Source organism: Coregonus lavaretus (assembly GCF_964263955.1).
Source record: "Coregonus lavaretus genome assembly, chromosome: 3".
Taxonomy (NCBI): domain Eukaryota; kingdom Metazoa; phylum Chordata; class Actinopteri; order Salmoniformes; family Salmonidae; genus Coregonus; species Coregonus lavaretus.
This window is the reverse complement of record NC_139990.1, coordinates 30,036,760-30,058,018: the sequence shown is the minus strand read 5'-3', so window position 1 is coordinate 30,058,018 and position 21,259 is coordinate 30,036,760. Positions and strand designations below refer to the sequence as shown.

Genomic DNA, 21,259 nt, shown 5'->3' with positions numbered 1-21,259 from the left:
ACAGCAGGCCTCAGTTATTCAGTATTCATATGTGGGAAACAGATCCTAATTTCCTAGGTTATAATTTAACAAGCTGAGACGAGCCTGATGATCATGGAAAACCTAATTTCCAAAATGGAATGCCTCAATTGGTCTTGCATATGCGTACTGGAAGAGCAGCATATGAAATCATTCATCGTGGTGAACTAAATAGCACTCTTTTTCGCAATTAAGAAGTTGTGGGCAGTCCCGTGTAGCTCAATTGGTAGAGCATGGCGTTTGCAACGCCAGGGTTGTGGGTTTGTTTCCCACGGGGGACCAGTATGAAAAAAAAAAAGTAAGTTGCTCTGGATAAGAGCGTCTGCTAAATGACTAAAATGTAAAGTGAACTGACATGGCGTTTCTGTGTCAGCAGCTTACACAGAGGGCTTTGGAGAGAAGGAAAAAAAACCTGTCTCAAGGTTTACTATTACCCAACTCAGCCTCCCAGACTAGATAAATTTACATTTAAATCCAAAAATCCCGTAGCTGTATAACACCAAATTTGAATGAATAATGGAAATAGAGTCATAGGCATTCTATTCTAGCTTCAGCTTCACTCAAGCCTGAAGGCAGAAGAAGCCTTTCTTTTTTTTCAATAAAACCCTCTCTTATTCCCCTTGTCACTCAGAGCAGCAATTTAGCACGGCAGGGCACACACGATGAGTAAGTATCTACTTTAATTTAAATAAAGATAGCTCACAAAGCAGTCTGTGCCCACTAATGAATGTTAAAAGGATAGGAAACCTATCAAAAGGTGGTCCTCTCTTTGCAGAGCATTATAGTTTTTGTCCAGTCTATCATTAATGTAGAGGGAGATTATGATGACACATGACACATTAGGTATGATCCAGATAAATCTTATACAAATACAGTAAGCCACTGTACCAAAAAGTAAAAATAGACCAAAGGGTCCATAGATAAATTGTACTGGGTACTTTTGATCGCAGAATGACCACCAGGTGTCGCTTTCACACAGGTGGAAAAAAACTTGCAGTGGAGCTCGGCTCTACCGTAACATCATGAGTGGGGACCAGTAACGCATATATTTGATGTACATATATGCTGTAAGATAACGATAATGTATTTTTGTCTTAGAGTTGGTGTTGTATTCATAGTCATTAATATATTTCTGTGCAATCAATGGCAGCAACAATAATCCACATTTTTAAAGCTGGAATCCTTAAATGAAACAATAACAAGAAAGCTGAGGGATGGGCCTGGAGAAATGTAACCACTCTCAAATTTAAAGCAAGAGCTCTATACATGCTAGGACTGGCCATCCATGAAATCAACATTTTAGTTTATTTAATGTTTTGAGGCTATACAGTGTTTGTTACATTTACTTTGGTTACAAACATTGGGAGTAAAACAGGCTTATATTATGGTTTCTGATGGGGTACGACAGATAAACTTAGCTCATGAGGTGTTAAATTGTATTAATTCTTCAAGAATCGACGTATAAGTGATGTAGCTAGCTAACAACTAAGGAGTCTAGCTTTAATTAAACGCTCATACTTCATGCTTTACGGTTGAGATAATATTCGATGTAAGGTCTCGCGATGTTTGATAGTTCAGAGCTTCTGGAGAAAAAGGACTTGACACACGTCAACAAATAAGATAAATTAATATTAGTTGGCAACACAGGTAAGTTTACGTCTTGCGTGTTTAGTCATTTAGACAATATGAATAGCGACAAAGTTAACTTTTTGTTTTGTATAGCAAGAGGACAAATGCGTACTAAAACAGTTTGAAAGAAAACTATCGTCTCGTTTGCTAACAGCTAGCTAGCTAACCTACTGTAGCAAGCAACGTTAGCTAGTAATCTAGCTAAATAACCCGTTATTACGTTAACTGTGGCTTAGTCAGTTGGGGTGCAACGTTGCAGATATAATGCATAAAGCTCACATGTGGCTATTACTGTACTGGTAGGTTATAGTAATGTAAGTGTTCATGCGTTCCAGCAATGTACTATACAGTTCATTCACCAGGCTGTTCTAGTACATGTGATCGTGTTATGCTGGTTTGTTACCTATGCATTATCGCGTCATTAAATTTGGCCTATGACGCCATTTAAAAAGGTATGCAGTGTCTCAGGCATTATTGCATCATCATTATTCATTTTGGCATATTATGTATTTTTTTATGACGTCACGCTATTGACAGGGTATAAATAAGGCCTGAAACAGGGTTTAAAGGTGAAGTTAAATTTTTTACAACCAAATCTCTCTTTGTGATGTAAAGGACATGTTATAAAAGGAAGGGTCCAGACACCTTTTTAGTGATTTAACTTGCTTTTGAGAAATGTACCCCAAACAGCAAATCACTTCCTCATCCTCGTTGTGTAGTATGGGGGCCTGTCATGCCAAATAATGTCCCCCGGCCAAATAGTGTCCCCCTCTGCGGCACAATGGGATTCGATAAACAATTAGTGTCCGTTGCTATATCAACAGTGTGATGACCTAATGATTAGAATTTTGGAGATCGTTACAGCCTAAATGATCACCGGATCCCAACTAGCTAGCCGCAACCGAATGGATGTTGCTGTTTGGCTAATCACCACTGCCCCCGATGCAAGCACCAGTTAGCCTCGAGCTAGCCTAGAGCCAGGCCCATATCCCGGCTATCTACCTCTCGGTCTACCGGACGGGTACTCTCAGATATCATCCTGACTAACTTACCCTCTAAATACACCTCCGCTGTCTTCAACCAGGATCTCAGCGATCACTGCCTTATTGCCTGCGTCCGTAACGGGTCCGCGGTCAAACGACCACCCCTCATCACTGTCAAACGCTCCCTAAAACACTTTAGCGAGCAGGCCTTCCTAATTGACCTGGCCCAGGTATCCTGGATGGATATAGATCTCATTCCGTCAGTAGAGGATGCCTGGTTGTTCTTTAAAAGTAATTTCCTCTCAATCTTAAATAAACATGCCCCATTCAAAAAATACAGAACTAAGAACAGATGTAGCCCCTGGTTCTCCTCAGACTTGACTGCCCTTGACCAGCACAAAAACATCCAGTGGCGTACTGCATTAGCATCAAATAGCCCCCGCGATATGCAACTTTTCAGGGAAGTTAGGAACCAATATACACAAGCAGTTAGGAAAGCAAAGGCTAACTTTTTCAAACAGAAATTTGCATCCTGTAGCACTAACTCCAAAAAGTTTTGGGACACTGTAAAGTCCATGGAGAATAAGAGCACTTCCTCCCAGCTGCCCACTGCACTGAGGCTAGGAAACACTATCACCACCGATAAATCTACAATAATCGAGAATTTCAACAAGCATTTTGCTACGGCTGGCCATGCGTTCCACCTGGCTACCACTACCCCGGCCACCAGCTCTGCACCCTCCGCTGCAACTTGCCCATGCCCCCCCCCCCCCCCCCCCGCTTCTCCTTCACACAAATTCAGACAACTGATGTTCTGAAAGAGCTGCACAATCTGGACCCCTACAAATCAGCTGGGCTAGACAATTTGGACCCTTTCTTTCTAAAACTAGCCGCCGAAATTGTCGCAACCCCTATTACTAGCCTGTTCAACCTCTTTTTCGTAACGTCTGAGATCCCTAGAGATTGGAAAGCTGCCCCGGTCATCCCCTCTTCAAAGGGGGTGACACTCTAGATCCAAACTGTTACAGACCTATATCCATCCTGCCCTGCCTTTCGAAAGTATTTGAAAGACAAGTTAACAAACAGATCACCGACCATTTCGAATCCCACCGTACCTTCTCCGCTATGCAATCCGGTTTCCGAGCTGGTCATGGGTGCACTTCAGCCACGCTCAAGGTCCTAAACGATATTATAACCGCGATCGATAATAGACAGTACTGTGCAGCCGTGGCTTCATCGACCTGGCCAAGGCTTTCGACTCTGTCAACCACCGCATTCTTATTGGCAGACTAAATAGCCTTGGTTTCTCAAATGACTGCCTCGCCTGGTTCACCAACTACTTCTCAGATAGAGTTCAATGTGTCAAATCGGAGGGCCTGTTGTCTGGACCTATGGCAGTCTCTATGGGGGTGCCACAGGGTTCAATTATTGGGCCGACTCTTTTCTCCGTGTATATCAATGATGTCGCTCTTGCTGCTGGTGACTCTCAGATCCACCTCTACGCAGACGACACCATTTTGTATACATCTAGCCCTTCATTGGACACTGTGTTAACAAACCTCCAAACGAGCTTCAATGCCATACAACACTCCTTCAGTAGCCTCCAACTGCTCTTAAACACTAGTAAAACTAAATGCATGCTCTTCAATCGAACACTGCTGGCACCCGCCCACCCGACTAGAATCACTACTCTTGACGGGTCTGACCTAGAGTATGTGGACAACTACAAATACCTAGGTGTCTGGTTAGACTGTAAACTCTCCTTCAAGACTCACATTAAGAATCTCCAATCCAAAGTTAAATCCAGAATCGGCTTCCTATTTCGCAACAAAGCCTCCTTCACTCATGCTGCCAAACATGCCCTCGTAAAACTGACTATCCTACCGATCCTTGACTTTGGCGATGTCATTTACAAAATAGCCTCCAACACTCTACTCAGCAAATTGGATGTAGTCTATCACAGTGCCATCCGTTTTGTCTCCAAAGCCCCATACACTACCCACAACTGTGACCTGTACGCTCTTGTTGGCTGGTCCTCATTACATGTTCGTCGTCAAACCCACTGGCTCCAGGTCATCTATAAATCACTGCTAGGCAAATCCCCGCCTTATCTTAGCTCATTGGTCACCATAGCAACACCCACCTACCGTAGTATGCGCTCCAGCAGGTATATCTCACTGGTCATCCCCAAAGCCAACACCTCCTTTGGCCGCCATTCCTTCCAGTTCTCTGCTGCCAATGACTGGAACGAATTGCAAAAATCTCTGAAGCTGGAGACTCTTATCTCCCTCACTAACTTTAAGCATCAGTTGTCAGAGCACCTTACCGATCACTGCACCTGTACACAGCCCATCTGAAATTAGCCCACCCAACTACCTCATCCCTATATTGTTATTTATTTTGCTCATTTGCACCCCAGTATTTCTATTTGCACATAATCTCTTGCACATCTATCATTCCAGTGTTAATACTAATTGTAATTATTTTGCACTATAGCCTATTTATTGCCTTACCTCCATAACTTGCTACATTTGCACACACTGTATATATATTTTCTGTTGTATTTTTTGACTTTATGTTTTGTTTTACCACATATGTAACTCTGTGTTGTTTTTAATGGCACTGCTTTGCTTTATCTTGGCCAGGTCGCAGTTGTAAATGAGAACTTGTTCTCAACTGGCTTACCTGGTTAAATAAATAATAATAATAATATGCCATTTAGCAGACGCTTTTATCCAAAGCGACTTACAGTCATGCATGCATACATGTTTGTGTATGGGTGGTCCCGGGTATCGAACCCACTACCTTGGCATTACAAGCGCCGTGCTCTACCAGCTGAGCTACAGAGGACCACAAATAAAGGTGAAATAAAAATAAAAAATGGCGATTAAGGATGATTTCCGCAACAGTTTCGCTGTTTAAACACATTTTGTTTAGCTAATTAAATGAAAACATTAATATGAACCACTTTTGGGTACCTTATTAACATTACAACATGAAATCCATGTCTTAAATGTTGCTATGTTTCAGAAATGGCAAAGAAAACGTGTAATCTGCTTGACACATTAAAGTTACTTACTTACCTTACAGATCACAAAGTCAGCTAATTTCCACTCCATTCATATGCAAATCCGTTTGATTCATACACTGGTATGTCTGTTTATGTTTTTATTTTAACCTGCCCTTCCCTTATCTACTACACCAAAATAATATAATTTCAGTAGTCCTCTATTATGATTTTAAAAAATCTATCTCGCATAGCTCATTAGTACACCCTTGTGGTTGAATATATACACTGCTCAAAAAAATAAAGGGAACACTGAAACAACACAATGTAACTCCAAGTCAATCACACTTCTGTGAAATCAAACTGTCCACTTAGGAAGCAACACTGATTGACAATAAATTTCACATGCTGTTGTGCAAATGGAATAGACAACAGGTGGAAATTATAGGCAATTAGCAAGACACCCCCAATAAAGAAGTGGTTCTGCAGGTGGTGACCACAGACCACTTCTCAGTTCCTATGCTTCCTGGCTGATGTTTTGGTCACTTTTGAATGCTGGCGGTGCTTTCACTCTAGTGGTAGCATGAGATGGATTCTACAACCCACACAAGTGGCTCAGGTAGTGCAGCTCATCCAGGATGGCACATCAATGCGAGCTGTGGCAAGAAGGTTTGCTGTGTCTGTCAGCGTAGTGTCCAGAGCATGGAGGCGCTACCAGGAGACAGGCCAGTACATCAGGAGACATGGAGGAGGCCGTAGGAGGGCAACAACCCAGCAGCGGGACCGCTACCTCCGCCTTTGTGCAAGGAGGAGCAGGAGGAGACTGCCAGAGCCCTGCAAAATGACCTCCAGCAGGCCACAAATGTGCATGTGTCTGCTCAAACGGTCAGAAACAGACTCCATGAGGGTGGTATGAGGGTCCGACGTCCACAGGTGGGGGTTGTGCTTACAGCCCAACACTGTGCAGGACGTTTGGCATTTGCCAGAGAACACCAAGATTGGCAAATTCGCCACTGGCGCCCTGTGCTCTTCACAGATGAAAGCAAGTTCACACTGAGCACATGTGACAGACGTGACAGAGTCTGGAGACGCCGTGGAGAACGTTCTGCTGCCTGCAACATCCTCCAGCATGACCGGTTTGGTGGTGGGTCAGTCATGGTGTGGGGTGGCATTTCTTTTGGGGGCCGCACAGCCCTCCATGTGCTCGCCAGAGGTAGCCTGACTGCCATTAGGTACCGAGATGAGATCCTCAGACCCCTTGTGAGACCATATGCTGGTGCGGTTGGCCCTGGGTTCCTCCTAATGCAAGACAATGCTAGACCTCATGTGGCTGGAGTGTGTCAGCAGTTCCTGCAAGAGGAAGGCATTGATGCTATGGACTGGCCCGCCCGTTTCCCAGACCTGAATCCAATTGAGCACATCTGGGACATCATGTCTCGCTCCATCCACTAACGCCACGTTGCACCACAGACTGTCCAGGAGTTGGCGGATGCTTTAGTCCAGGTCTGGGAGGAGATCCCTCAGGAGACCATCCGCCACCTCATCAGGAGAATGCCCAGGCGTTGTAGGGAGGTCATACAGGCACATGGAGGCCACACACACTACTGAGCCTCATTTTGACTTGTTTTAAGGACATTACATCAACGTTGGATCAGCCTGTAGTGTGGTTTTCCACTTTAATTTTGAGGGTGACTCCAAATCCAGACCTCCATGGGTTGATACATTTGATTTCCATTGATAATTTTTGTGTGATTTTGTTGTCAGCACATTCAACTATGTAAAGAAAAAAGTATTTAATAAGATTATTTCATTCATTCAGATCTAGGATGTGTCGTTTAAGTGTTCCCTTTATTTTTTTGAGCAGTGTGTATATATATATATATATATATATATATATTATATACAGCTCTGGAAAAAAGTAAGAGACCACTCTAGAATTATCAGTTTATCTGACTTTACTATTTATAGGTGTGTGTTTGGGTAAAAATACAATTTTTTGTTTTATTCTATAAACTACTGATATTCCTCCCAAATTCCAAATACAAATATTGTCATTTAGAGCATTTATTTGCAGAAAATGACAACTGGTCAAAATAACAAAAAATATGCAGGGTTGTCAGACCTCGAATAATGCAAAGAAAATAAGTTAATGTTCTTTTTTAAACAACACAATACTAATGTTTTAACTTAGGAAGAGTTCTGAAATTAATATTTGGTTGAATAACCCTGATTTTCAATCACAGCTTTCATGCGTCTTGGCATGCTCTCCACCAGTCTTTCACATTGATGTTGGGGGACTTTATGCCACTCCTGGCGCAAAAATTCAAGCAGCTCGGCTTTGTTTGATGGCTTGTGACCATCCATCTTCCTCTTGATCACATTCCAGAAGTTTTCAATGGGGTTCAGGTCTGGAGATTGGGCTGGCCATGACAGGGTCTTGATCTGGTGGTCCTCCATCCACACCTTAATTGACCTGGCTGTGTGGCATGGCACATTGTCCTGCTGGAAAAAACAATCCTCAGAGTTTGGGAACAATGTCAGAGCAAAAGGAAGCAAGTTTTCTTCCAGGACAACCTTGTACGTGGCTTGATTCATGCATCCTTCACAAAGACAAATCTGCCCGATTCCAGCCTTGCTGAAGCACCCCCAGATAATCACAGATCCTCCACCAAATTTCACAGTGGGTGCGAGACACTGTGGCTTGTAGGCCTCTCCAGGTCTCCGTCTAACGATTAGACGACCAGGTGTTGGGCAAAGCTGAATATTGGACTCATCAGAGAAGATGACCTTACTCCAGTCCTCTACGGTCCAATCCTTATGGTCTTTTGCAAACCTCAGCCTGGCTCTTCTTTGCTTCTCATTGATGAAGGGCTTTTTTCTAGCTTTGCACGACTTCAGCCCTGCCCCTAGGAGCCTATTTCGAACCGTCCTCGCCATGCACTTCACCCCAGCTGCCGTTTGCCATTCTTTTTGTAGGTCACTTGATGTCATCCTACGGTTGTTGAGTGACATTCGAATGAGTTGGCGGTCATTCCGGTCAGGTGAGAGTCGTTTTCGCCCTCTGCCGTTCTGTAGCTTAGTTGTCCCCAATGTCTGCTGCTTGATCTTGTTCTCATGAACCGCCGTCTTTGAAATTTTAAGGATGGAAGCAAAAAGTGACAAATTGAAACATTGTGTGCTCTCTGATATGTCATTCATTGACTCCATTCCAGACATTATTATGAGCCGTCCTCCCCTCAGCAGCCTCCACTGAACTATATGTATAGCTAGCAACTAGCTAGATGGAAAATGGTTGTTGAAAAATGGTTGTACATAGCTAAATCCATCCAGTTATCTAATAGAAGGTAACTGCTTAACGTTACCCTGAATTGTGAATTTCTCTGAATGTTGCGCCTCTTGTTCGAGATCAGTGGTGTCTTCATAGTACTTCGCCTGGTTGGAAAGATAAAATAAAATCTCCTCGAGGGATGCCATTGAAGTGCAAGCTACATACAAACAGAAAGCTACAATAGAAGTTACAGTAGCTAACAGCGCCGGAAGAAGATGGCTGCCGTTTTACAGCCCTCTAACCAATTGTACTATTATGTGTGTTTTTCCGCGTTATTTGTAATTTATTTTGTACATAATGTTTCTGCCATCGTCTCTTATAACCAAAGAGAGCTTCTGGATATCAGGACAGCGATTACTCACCTGGTATTGGACGAAGACTTTTTCTTCAACGAGGCATTCGCGAAGGATATTCTACAGACACCCAACAAGGCCCAGATCCCCGTCATTCGCGTGAGGAAGAGACGGAGATATCGTGGACGCAGATCCGGGTGCCTTGTAAGGATCCGACGGCGAACGAGTAAACTGCCTCTCCCATCAATCCTATTAGCCAACGTTCAATCTTTTGAGAATAAAATTGACGATTTAAGATTACGGTTATCCTACCAACGGGACATTAAAAACTGTAATATCTTATGTTTCACGGAGTCGTGGCTGAACGACAACAATGACAACATTCAGCTAGCAGGCTATACGCTACATCGGCAGGACAGAACGTCTAACTCTGGTAAGACAAGGGGCGGCGGTCTGTGTATATTTGTAAACAACAGCTGGTGCACAAAATCAAATACTAAGGAAGTCTCGAGGTTTTGCTCGCCTGAGGTAGAGTATCTTATGATAAGCTGTAGACCACACTATTTACCAAGAGAGTTTTCATCTATATTTTTCATAGCTGTCTATTTACCACCACAAACCAATGCTGGCATTAAGATTGCACTGAATGAGTTGTACAACGCCATTAATCAACAGGAAAACGCTCATCCAGATGCAGCGCTCCTAGTAGCCGGGGACTTTAATGCAGGGAAACTTAAATCCGTTCTACCTCATTTCTACCAGCATGTTAAATGTGCAACCAGAGGGGAAAAAACTCTAGACCACCTTTACTCCACACACAGAGACGCATACAAAGCTCTCCCTCGCCCTCCATTTGGCAAATCTGACCATAACTCTATCCTCCTGATTCCTGCTTATAAGCAAAAACTGAAGCAGGAAGCACCAGTGATTCGGCTAATAAAAAAGTGGTCAGATGACGCAGATGCTAAGCTACAGGACTGTTTTGCTAGCACAGACTGGAACATGTTCCGGGATTCTTCAGACAGCATTGAGGAGTACACCACATCAGTCACTGGATTCATCAATAAGTGCATCGATGATGTCGTCCCCACAGTGACCGTACGTACATACCCCAACCAGAAGCCATGGATTACAGGAAACATCCGCACTGAGCTAAAGGGTAGAGCTGCCGCTTTCAAGGAACGGGACTCTAACCCGGACGCTTATAAGAAATCCCGCTATGACCTCCGACGAACCATCAAACAGGCAAAGAGTCAATACAGGTCTAAGATTGAATCATACTACACTGGCTCTGACGCTCGTCGGATGTGGCAGGGCTTGAAAACTATTACAGACTACAAAGGGAAGCACAGCCGCGAGCTGCCCAGTGACACAAGCCTACCAGACGAGCTAAACCACTTCTATGCTCGCTTCGAGGCAAGCAACACTGAAGCATGCATGAGAGCACCAGCTGTTCCGGACGACTATGTGATCACGCTCTCCGTAGCCGATGTGAGTAAGACTTTTAAGCAGGTCAACATTCACAAGGCCGCAGGGCCAGACGGATTACCAGGACGTGTACTCCGAGCATGTGCTGACCAACTGGCAAGTGTCTTCACTGACATTTTCAACATGTCCCTGACTGAGTCTGTAATACCAACATGTTTCAAGCAGACCACCATAGTCCCCGTGCCCAAGAACTCTAAGATAACCTGCCTAAATGACTACCGACCCGTAGCACTGACGTCTGTAGCCATGAAGTGCTTTGAAAGACTGGTCATGGCTCACATCAACAGCATAATCCCAGAAACCCTAGACCCACTCCAATTTGCATATCACCCCAACAGATCCACAGATGATGCAATCTCTATCGCACTCCACACTGCCCTTTCCCACCTGGACAAGAGGAACACCTACGTGAGAATGCTATTCATTGACTACAGCTCAGCATTCAACACCATAGTGCCCTCTAAGCTCATCACTAAGCTAAGGATCCTGGGACTAAACACCTCCCTCTGCAACTGGATCCTGGACTTCCTGACGGGCCGCCCCCAGGTGGTAAGGGTAGGTAACAACACATCTGCCACACTGATCCTCAACACGGGGGCCCCTCAGGGGTGCGTGCTCAGTCCCCTCCTGTACTCTCTGTTCACCCATGACTGCATGGCCAGGCACGACTCCAACACCATCATTAAGTTTGCCGACGACACAACAGTGGTAGGCCTGATCACCGACAACGATGAGACAGCCTATAGGGAGGAGGTCAGAGATCTGGCCGTGTGGTGCCAGGACAACAACCTCTCCCTCAACGTGACCAAGACAAAGGAGATGATTGTGGACTACAGAAAAAAAAAGAGGACTGAGCACGCCCCCATTCTCATCGACGGGGCTGTAGTGGAACAGGTTGAGAGCTTCAAGTTCCTTGGTGTCCACATCACCAACGAACTATCATGGTCCAATCACACCAAGACAGTCGTGAAGAGGGCACGACAAAGCCTATTCCCCCTCAGGAGACTAAAAAGATTTGGCATGGGTCCTCAGATCCTCAAAAAATTCTACAGCTGCACCATCGAGAGCATCCTGACTGGTTGCATCACCGCCTGGTATGGCAACTGCTTGGCCTCTGACCGCAAGGCACTACAGAGGGTAGTGCGTACGGCCCAGTACATCACTGGGGCAAAGCTCCCTGCCATCCAGGACCTCTATACCAGGCGGTGTCAGAGGAAGGCCCTCAAAATTGTCAAAGACTCCAGCCACCCTAGTCATAGACTGTTCTCTCTGCTACCGCACGGCAAGCGGTACCGGAGTGCCAAGTCTAGGTCCAAAAGACTTCTCAACAGCTTCTACCCCCAAGCCATAAGACTCCTGAACAGCTAATCATGGCTACCCGGACTATTTGCACTGCCCCCCCACCCCATCCTTTTTACGCTGCTGCTACTCTGTTAAGTATTTATGCATAGTCACTTTAACTCTACCCACATGTACATATTACCTCAACTACCTCAACTAGCCGGTGCCCCCGCACATTGACTATGCAACGGTACCCCCCTGTATATATAGCCTCCCTACTGTCACTTTATTTTACTGTATATATAGCCTCCCTACTGTCACTTTATTTTACTTCTGCTCTTTTTTTCTCAACACTTTTTTGTTGTTGTTTTATTCTTACTTTTTTGTTTAAAATAAATGCACTGTTGGTTAAGGGCTGTAAGTAAGCATTTCACTGTAATGTCTGCACCTGTTGTATTCGGCGCATGTGACCAATAAAATTTGATTTGATTTGATTTGAGCTAGCTAGCTAACGTTAGCTAAATAAAACTGTCTGGCTAGCTAGCTAGCTGAGGTGTACAGGAGCTACCAACGTCAAACTATAAAAACAGCAAATATATGGTAAAGAAAGAGTGTTCTCTTTACATTTTTTTTCGGTCCTCTGAAGCAGCAGGTAGTCAGCAGGTTGCCACTGTCAAAAACACTGTCCTTGGAGAGCAATTCTGAGGTCATAATTTTGCGTGAACTGCCCGCATCCTCCTTCCTTCGCGACTGCTATGAGGTAAAATAGAGCCAAGCAACCAGCATAGCAACAGACGCTTTAGTTCATTACGTAATCCGGTGTGAATTTTGCAAGTTCTAGCAACAGCCCTAGCAACAGAAGCTAGAACTCATCGAATCCCATTGTGACGCAGAGGGGGACTCTATTTGGCCCGGGGACACTATTTGGCATGACAGGCCCTAGCAAGTGAAATCACTAAAAAGGTGTCTGGACCCTTCTATGACATACCATTTACATAATATTTTTAGATGTAAGTTAATTCAACTTCAGTTGCACCTTCCTTCTACAGTGACTGCACCTTGATAGTTATAATTCATCTAATAATCATGATTTACAGTTCACTAGAGCCATGGACCTATGGTCACTACTAAAACATTTGAAATGTGATGGGCCTCTTCCACCCCTACCCAAGTCTGCATGGGGTGAGGAGGAGCCTGATCCCTACTCTGATAGTGGAGACTACTGGCCCTTTGCAATTTTTATAATTGCCATGGGAACTTTAGTGACCACAGAGAGTCAGGACACCTGTTTAACTTCCCATCCGAAAGACAGCACCCTACACAGGGCAATGTCCCCAATCACTGCCCTGGGATATTTAGACCAGAGGAAAGAGTGCCTCCTACTGGTCCTCTAACACCACTTCCAGCTGCATCTGGTCTCCCATCCTAGGGACCGACCAGGACCAACTCTGCTTAGCTTCAGAGGCAAGCCAGCTGTGGGATGCAGGGTGGTATGCTGCTGGCCAATACAGGCATCAACACATATTGTGAATGTAACATCAAGAAATTAACCAGTCTGTTTCTCTTTCCCTGTCTCCCCTGCTTTCTCTCCTCTATCCCCAACCCTTCCCTTTTCCATCCTTCCAATATCATACAACCAGGCATGCCAAGGTGTGCCATTGTAGAATAGGCTGACCCCTCGCTGCACCTTCAGGTCCTCTGCTGTCTCCATGACCACCCCTCCCATAGTGGCGTTCGCCGGGCAGCAGGCTCAGGCTGCTCGTGATGTCAACACGGCGTCGCTCTGTCGCATCGGCCAGGAGACGGTGCAGGATATCGTCTTACGCACCATGGAGATCTTCCAGCTGTTGAGGAACATGCAGGTAAGTGTTTCTTGTGACTTTTTTGTGTTGGGGCGGGTGTAAAGGCTGAACAAAGTTCTTGGCTTGCCTTTCATTATGGATGGTGCTCGTCTGTCAACCACCTTTATTACACGCAAAGCATTGTTTGCATGTGCTCCTCTTCCCTTTTACACACGCACACAGTCACATGCGCGCACACACATGATTCAGCCTTATTTGACTCCAGACCGACAGCATTATATAAACTGACAGCACAACATTGATTGATTGTCATCCAAGAGATACAAATTGTGAGGCACTGGTTGGAGTGTTAAACCAAATAAATGTCCCTCTCTTTCCTCACATTCATATCAAATAACAGTAACACAATATGACATGCATTGTCCCTCTGTTTTGTGGTGAGAATGGATGGATATGGGCCTAAGAGCAGAAAGCTGAGCCAACTAAGACCGCTTTTATTCTTGCCCTAGGAAGGCATGTCCCATGGTACAATCCTTTCTCACACTTGTTTTTAAACATTGAGGATTATATAAATGGGTGTGAAAAGGCCTTTATTTGATCATTAGACAGTCACCATCTGTTTATACCTCTTCTCGACCTTCTGTTGACACATTGGAAAGATCAGACTTTGCCCTGAAGATGGGTTCAGGACAGTTTGGGGACATCCCAAATGGCACCCTATTCCCTATGTAGTTCACTACTTTTAACCAGGGCCCATACTAGGACTCTGGTCAAAGTAGTGCACTATATAGGGAATAGGGTGCCATTTGGGACATTGTCTCTCTCTGTCTGTCTGTGTCTCAGAGAAGATCCTTCTGCAGCTCATTAAAACAACAACAGAGAAAGACAAAAGAAGAAGAATGCATTACCACCACTTGTTTCACAGATCACAGACTCTGTGTGGAAAAAAAGATCACTCTGTTTACAGAGTGGTAGGCATGTATACAGGTATACACCCTACCTACCCTCATGCAGGGAATAGTTTCAGGCTGTACAGGATGTTTACTATCAGTTAAAAGTGCCTAAAGCTAAAGCTAGTTGGCATAAAGCTCAGGTGAAACAGTCTGGAGCTTTTTTAAGTCATACACATATCATGTAAACTTCTCCTCTCAGTGGAATGCCATGTAACAGCACATTAAAATTTAATCAATTTAAAACAGTTTTTTTGTCTACATTCCAATAATTCAGTCATTATTTTACAAACTTTCTACACTTCAGTTACCACCATAAACATTTGAGTAATCACACGCTGGTTACTAGTAGTCAAAGAGTAGCTGGTCAAGGAGGTACTAGTCAAGGAGTAAATAGGAGGTCCTGTAATGACCCCGTAGCTATTATTACAATGTTATTACATTACTAAAAGAGTATGTAACACACTTCTTTCCTATGTCTTCTCTCCCAGCTGCCAAATGGAGTGACGTACCACCCCAACACCCACCAGGACAGACTGGGCAAACTGCAGGAGCACCTGCGTATGCTCTCTGTACTCTTCCGCAAGCTGCGCCTCGTTTACGACAAATGCAACGAAAACTGCACCGGTCTGGACTCTGTACCCCCAGAGGTGAGTGGCCACAGTCCCAGGACCACTCTGTGTATCATAATCAATATATAACCAGTTTGAACTGGACATAATTTACTTTACCACAGTTGACGATATTTTGGCTCAGTATACAAACCTACACAAACCACTAATGCAGATTTATGGACATTTCGGTTCTTGCCAGAGAGACTGGATTACAGTTTCCTCATACAAAATGTCTGACTGTAGTGAGGGGATCCACCGTGGCTGTGAAGAAAGTTCAGAGGAACCCCCGGTGCCTGGGGGATTCTTATCTCTCCCACTCTTATCAGGTCTACCTCGGCACACTTTATTCCCTATATAGTGCACTACTTTTGTGCAGGCAAGTAGTGCACTCTACAGTGAATATGTTTCCATTTGGGACGCAACCCTTGGCTCTACTCCACATTCAATTCAATGGCCGCTTTGTGTTTGTCCTGAGGGCCTCCTTAGTGGTTGTTATGGACTCCCACCCACCTCTAAAAACCCACCTCTTTATTTTACTGAGCTACTGGGGTGGCTACTGTTTTAGACCTCTTGCTGGGCGATTCCACTCTTTTATTGGTGGTTTTATTGTTGCAGTCATTTCTCCTATTGGTTTGGAGACAATTGGTTTTAAACCAGTGTTTAAGAATTGACATTGCATGCGCACGTTGAATTAGGCTTTTAGACATGTGACGGAGGCATTTTGCGTTAAAGATATACAGGACATTACATTTGTTTTTTAACAATTCCAACTGAAAATTTTACAAAAACACATTTACAGGAAGAACTGTGCAGATACAAAGTTTGTGAACAGAATAAAACTGATGGAGATTTTACTGTAATTCTGTTACCAAACTTTGCATCTGCACACTTTTTTCAGTAAATGTTTATTTTATTTTATTTACTGTGTAAATTGTTGAAGGTAGTCATTTTGCATAGAGTTGTATAGTTTGTTAAACTTTGAAATGAATGTTTTTTGTTTGACATACATTTTAAAGTCTCAGTGTAATTCCGTTACCGTGGAATTGTCCATATGGCATACTGGCTTGCTGTATTTCTCTCTCAGGGGGAAAAGTGACACTTTAATTTGTAATTCTGGTCATATGTAAACCTCACTGTCCATTACACTCCACAGTTGTACCACTTCATTTAAAATGTTTACATATCCCCCCAGAGGCTGTGCAAACCACTTACTGTGCTGACCAACCAATACCTCACTGCACCATGTTGTCTGGAGGAAGTTGATTTTGGCCTGCCGCACGCCGCCATTTATCATCCCCTGAAACTCAAGTGGCTGACAAGCCTGCCGGCCGCAGTCCTGACAATCATGCTATTGGCTGGCCGCTGACCGGGCTTTCCCCAAACAGGAAGTGGAATCAATGACTCAGCCAGCATGACCTCATCGCGCTCCTAATTAGCAGCAGGCCTGGTAATGAACAACTGGCGAAGGCTGCCCACATCAGCGGTTTTCTGTTTTTTCCCCGAGCCAGGCAATCAACTGAGCCCTCGCCGTTCTTTGGCATTTCCTGCATTGTGAGCAGCCATGTCATTGAATTTACTTATTCTCCACGTTGTTCTTTTTTCTTCTTCTTTCTTCTTCCTTTTTGGTTCCCCCTCTCTAAGTAAGGCAACCTGGAGAACTTCATTACCCCCATTCTTCTCTGTCAACAGGCAAACCACATCCATCCTCGTGTGGAGGAGAGAGACAGGGGTTATGACTCACACCCACAGTTACAGAGACACACACAACGACATTTTACATTTACATTTTAGTCATTTAGCAGACGCTCTTATCCAGAGCGACTTAGTTAGTGATTACATATTATTAATATTTTTATTTATTTTTTATACTGGCCCCCCGTGGGAATCGAACCCACAACCCTGGCGTTGCAAACGCCATGCTCTATCAACTGAGCTACATCCCTGCCGGCCATTCCCTCCCCTACCCTGGACGACGCTGGGCCAATTGTGCGCCGCCCATGAGTCTCCCGGTCAGCTGCGACACTCGCTTTCTCTCTCGCCCTCTCTACCCCTGTACATTTTCCCCCTTCCGACTGCCAAAAACAGCTCTTACCTTTAAATTCAATATGCGTTTGGCTCATAGATGGAATTATAGAAGTAGAAAAAGTTTTTTCCTCTCTGATACTTTTTGGATTCTACACCCCTAACAATCACAGAGTTGGCCTAATATAATAACCAGCACGTCTTCTGTCTTCTCTCCAATACGAGTCAGACAGCTTAGGGTTTGGCATCGGTCTCTCTGACTGACTAGAGAAAACTGCCAGAGCTGTCTCTTGTTTTTCTCATGTGATTCTCTCCATGCCTCTCTCTGTCCGTCTTCTGTTCTGGCCTATCCAGCTCTGCAGTAATGCTTTGGTCACAGCCTGCTTTAATCACTGTCTACACTGGCCTCTGCCAGTTGCTAAACCTCAGGTCATTGACTGCAATGAAATGCGATCAACTACTAGACTATTCAGAATGTAGAATACACTCAGCCTCAGATTTGTGTTGGACTTCACTGTGTTTTCACACCTGCTAAGGCTTTTGGTTGGCTGTACCTAATCTTTATTTATGATCTTGATTGGTACCATGGGTCGTGTTATGAGAAGGATGCTTTAGCCGTTGATGTTGTTTCTTTTCTCAAATCATTACCTCGTTCCTACATAACCGTTTAAGCAATCTCACCTCACACAGCCATGTATGATAATAGGAACCCAGTAGACGATAGTGTAACACTAGTATAATAGTACCATTTAAGATAAGCGTGTTGGTCTTGATGCAGTGCAATAGAGAACAATGTGTTCCATACGGCACTGCTTATTATCCTGCAGACCAGCAGATGTCAGTGTGATTTAATGCAGAGGAGGAACAGCCAGGCAGAGAGAGGGGAGGGAGGGAAAGACCTCCTCATTCTGAGAGGGTTTTCAGCACAGCAGTCGTTGTAGTGTCAGCCAGACAATGTCAAGCACAGAGAGTGCTTAAAAATGAATTAAGCACTTGGGTATGGACTGTGGAGAAGTCCTGATTCTGAAATGGTGGTGGTGGTATGGAACTTCTAATTCAGTATAACAGGGGAGGGAATGTCCTAGAAATCCTTAATTTATAGATAGACCTATTTTAATGGAGAATGTGGTGGACTATATATTCTTAGGTTTTGTATTGCTTAATGCAGGGTTTCCCAGCTCTGTTTATGGTGAACTGCTATGTATTGGTATGATAACAACTGTTTCCTTACAGCATTTCGTACACCTATACATAGAGTATGTAGACTTTTAGAGAAGGGGTTAGTGATTCTATATTTTTCACATTTGTATTTATTTGTTTGATGAGAGACATAAGCCAATTCATCTTAATTTATGTTTTTCTCCTATTTTTATGTATCTTTATTTAACCAGTCGAGTCCCATTGAAATGGTAATCTCTTTTACAAGGGAGTCATATGTATTTTCCTATTGCAAACCAAAGCACCAAACTACTATCAATTTACCATCCCCTCATTGAATACCTGTGGTCATTGTATCTGTTTATACCCCCCCACAGCAACTCATCCCCTATGTGGAGGACGACAGCTCCAAACACGATGAACGCTTGGCCAGCCAGGCCCATCCGGCAACAGAGGAGAGGAGGGAAATCCTGGAGGTTAACAAGGTGAGCTGCCCACTGGGGTTTTATAGATATAAATGTACAGTACACTGGGCTTTAGAGAGCACAGCCCTGTATATAAAAGGTAACCCCAATAGTGATTCCAGGAGGAGAGAGAAAAGAGAGGCTACAGAGAGATTTCTTTTTTGATGAATGTATAACTGGACCGGATGGATAAAGAGGAGATTTTAATGTGAATACATATTGAGACAGACATTATTCCAGTCATTCCAGAGGAGGAGAGATGGAGGGAAAAGAGAGAATACTGAGAGAGAAGACAATGACCAGATGGACAGATATGTAGACAAAGGGAATATGTTGGAGGGAAGGTCTCCATATCAAGCCAGAGAGGAGAGAAAAAGAAGAAACACTTGAAGGAAAGAGAGAGAAGACCGATAGATGGAAAACTACAACACAGATAGATATGTAGACAGTTGGAATGATACTGGCTTCCAGAAGAGAGCAAAGACTGATGGAATTCCTCTGGAAGACAAATAAAAATGACATATACTGCACTGTAAATCAGTGACAAACACAATCTAAGATTGAGAAAAGAGATGATAAAAGAAAAGAGATTGATGTAGAACTGAATTGATAGATATGTCCCAAGAAGGGAAAGTTCAAATAAAGTCACATAATTGACACCTGTATACAGTAATATCCCCATAGAACAAACAGATGTGAAGGCCAACAACTATAGCCTGGTCCCAGATCTGTTTGTGCTGCCTTGACAGTTCGTATGGCCATTGTTTGGCATGATCATATGAGTTGGCAAGACCGCACAAACAGATGTAGGACCAGGCTAGCCCTGTTGATTGTCTTTGATCTAACCCAGCAGGAAAGGTAGGTAAAGAGTAGAGTATGCTAGGTTAAAGGAGGTACACTGGAGGAGCTCCAAGATAAATGACTCCTCCATGGTAATGTCTTGCTGCTTTATGGGCCGTCCTGTGTGTGAGTGATAGCCTGCTCTCGTTATCTGTCGATTGGGGTAATTGCTGTTTGTCGGAGGTGCGTTGACTGATGGTGATGCAATCTGTCGAGGGAGGGAGGAAGGGAGAGAGAGATGGTGTGCATGCGGCCGATGGTGTGTGCTTTGGTGTAAGTATGAGTGAAATATGTGTGTGTGAGTTCATTTGAGCATGTAGCCTCTGTATGGTGTTTGCATAAATGTTTAAGATGCATTAGCCATAATTTATTACCACCTAATGTTCTGAGATTGCTCAATCTCTGAGCTGCAGACCTTTTTGCTTCAGACTGATTGTGCATATCAATTCCCCTTTCCTCTCCCTCTCCTATGCTCCAACGAGAAACACAAACTCCGAAGCGCCCAAGTGACCACAAATTAGAGCCTTAATGAATGCCTTGCATTAGTGGTCACACGCCAATTAATGGGAGGAAACGATGAATATGACTAACCGACCAACCGAATCGAATTGAAATTCCGAAGATGTTTTGCAGATAGGCATTTTCGTCCCATCTGTGTCGCCTTTTACGTCCAAGAAGGACCCCTGACTGACTGAGTTTTCTGCAGAACAGATGATGATGATTCACTGGACTCTCAAGAGTGATAATCATTCCATCTGGGATATGATGCTTCTTTCTTGTCATCTCCCCATCACTCTTTTTCTTCCCTCCTTCACCCTCCTTCCTTTCCTCCATCCTTCCTTCTCTTCTTCCCCCCACGGGTCCTAACTGATGACCCGCTCCCTCGGGAGTGTCACTGTGATACGGGAGGGGACCTGGGACCATCCCCAGTGCCTCTCCGTTGCAGCCCTGCCATCACCATTCGGCCAGCGTTTGATTTAATACTAGCCTAAGTGAGAATAAATTCCTGTCATAGCCCATTAAGGAGGCCTTGGAGAGATCTGGCCTGTTATTAATTCTCCACAGCTCCTCTCTTTCTCTCTCCTCTCTCGGCTCCCCACCCTCCCCTCATTCCCTCCCTCGCTCGCACACACTCCCTTGCTTTTTTAATATCCTGTTAATTACCGCGTCTGTCCTCTTTATTCAAATGAGAAAGTGAGAAATTAAACGCAAAGGATGTTTGTAATTTCAAATAGGGGAAAAGTGGGGGGAGGCAGTGCCTCTCCAATGGCGGAGCAGTCATGGATAATGAATTCCAGTGACATTGGCGGGTTAGCAGCGTTATCTGAAGAGCAGGCCGGGGTCTGTGGAGGCCTGATGATAAACAAACAGAGACCTGGATG

The 21,259-nt window shown here is 44.2% G+C and overlaps 1 protein-coding gene across 1 annotated transcript in view; it reads left to right on the top strand.

Moving 5' to 3' along the window:
• The first annotated feature begins 1,578 nt into the window (after positions 1 to 1,578).
• The window catches only part of med30 (mediator complex subunit 30), a 35,647-nt gene continuing 15,966 nt past the window's right edge, over positions 1,579 to 21,259 (top strand). Inside the window, exons 1-4 of the mRNA XM_084158593.1 lie at positions 1,579 to 1,665; positions 13,668 to 13,889; positions 15,271 to 15,429; positions 18,951 to 19,058. Coding sequence (XP_084014719.1) covers positions 13,737 to 13,889; positions 15,271 to 15,429; positions 18,951 to 19,058 — 420 coding nt within the window. The 5' untranslated portion in view covers positions 1,579 to 1,665; positions 13,668 to 13,736. The remainder of the gene's footprint in view (positions 1,666 to 13,667; positions 13,890 to 15,270; positions 15,430 to 18,950; positions 19,059 to 21,259) is intronic.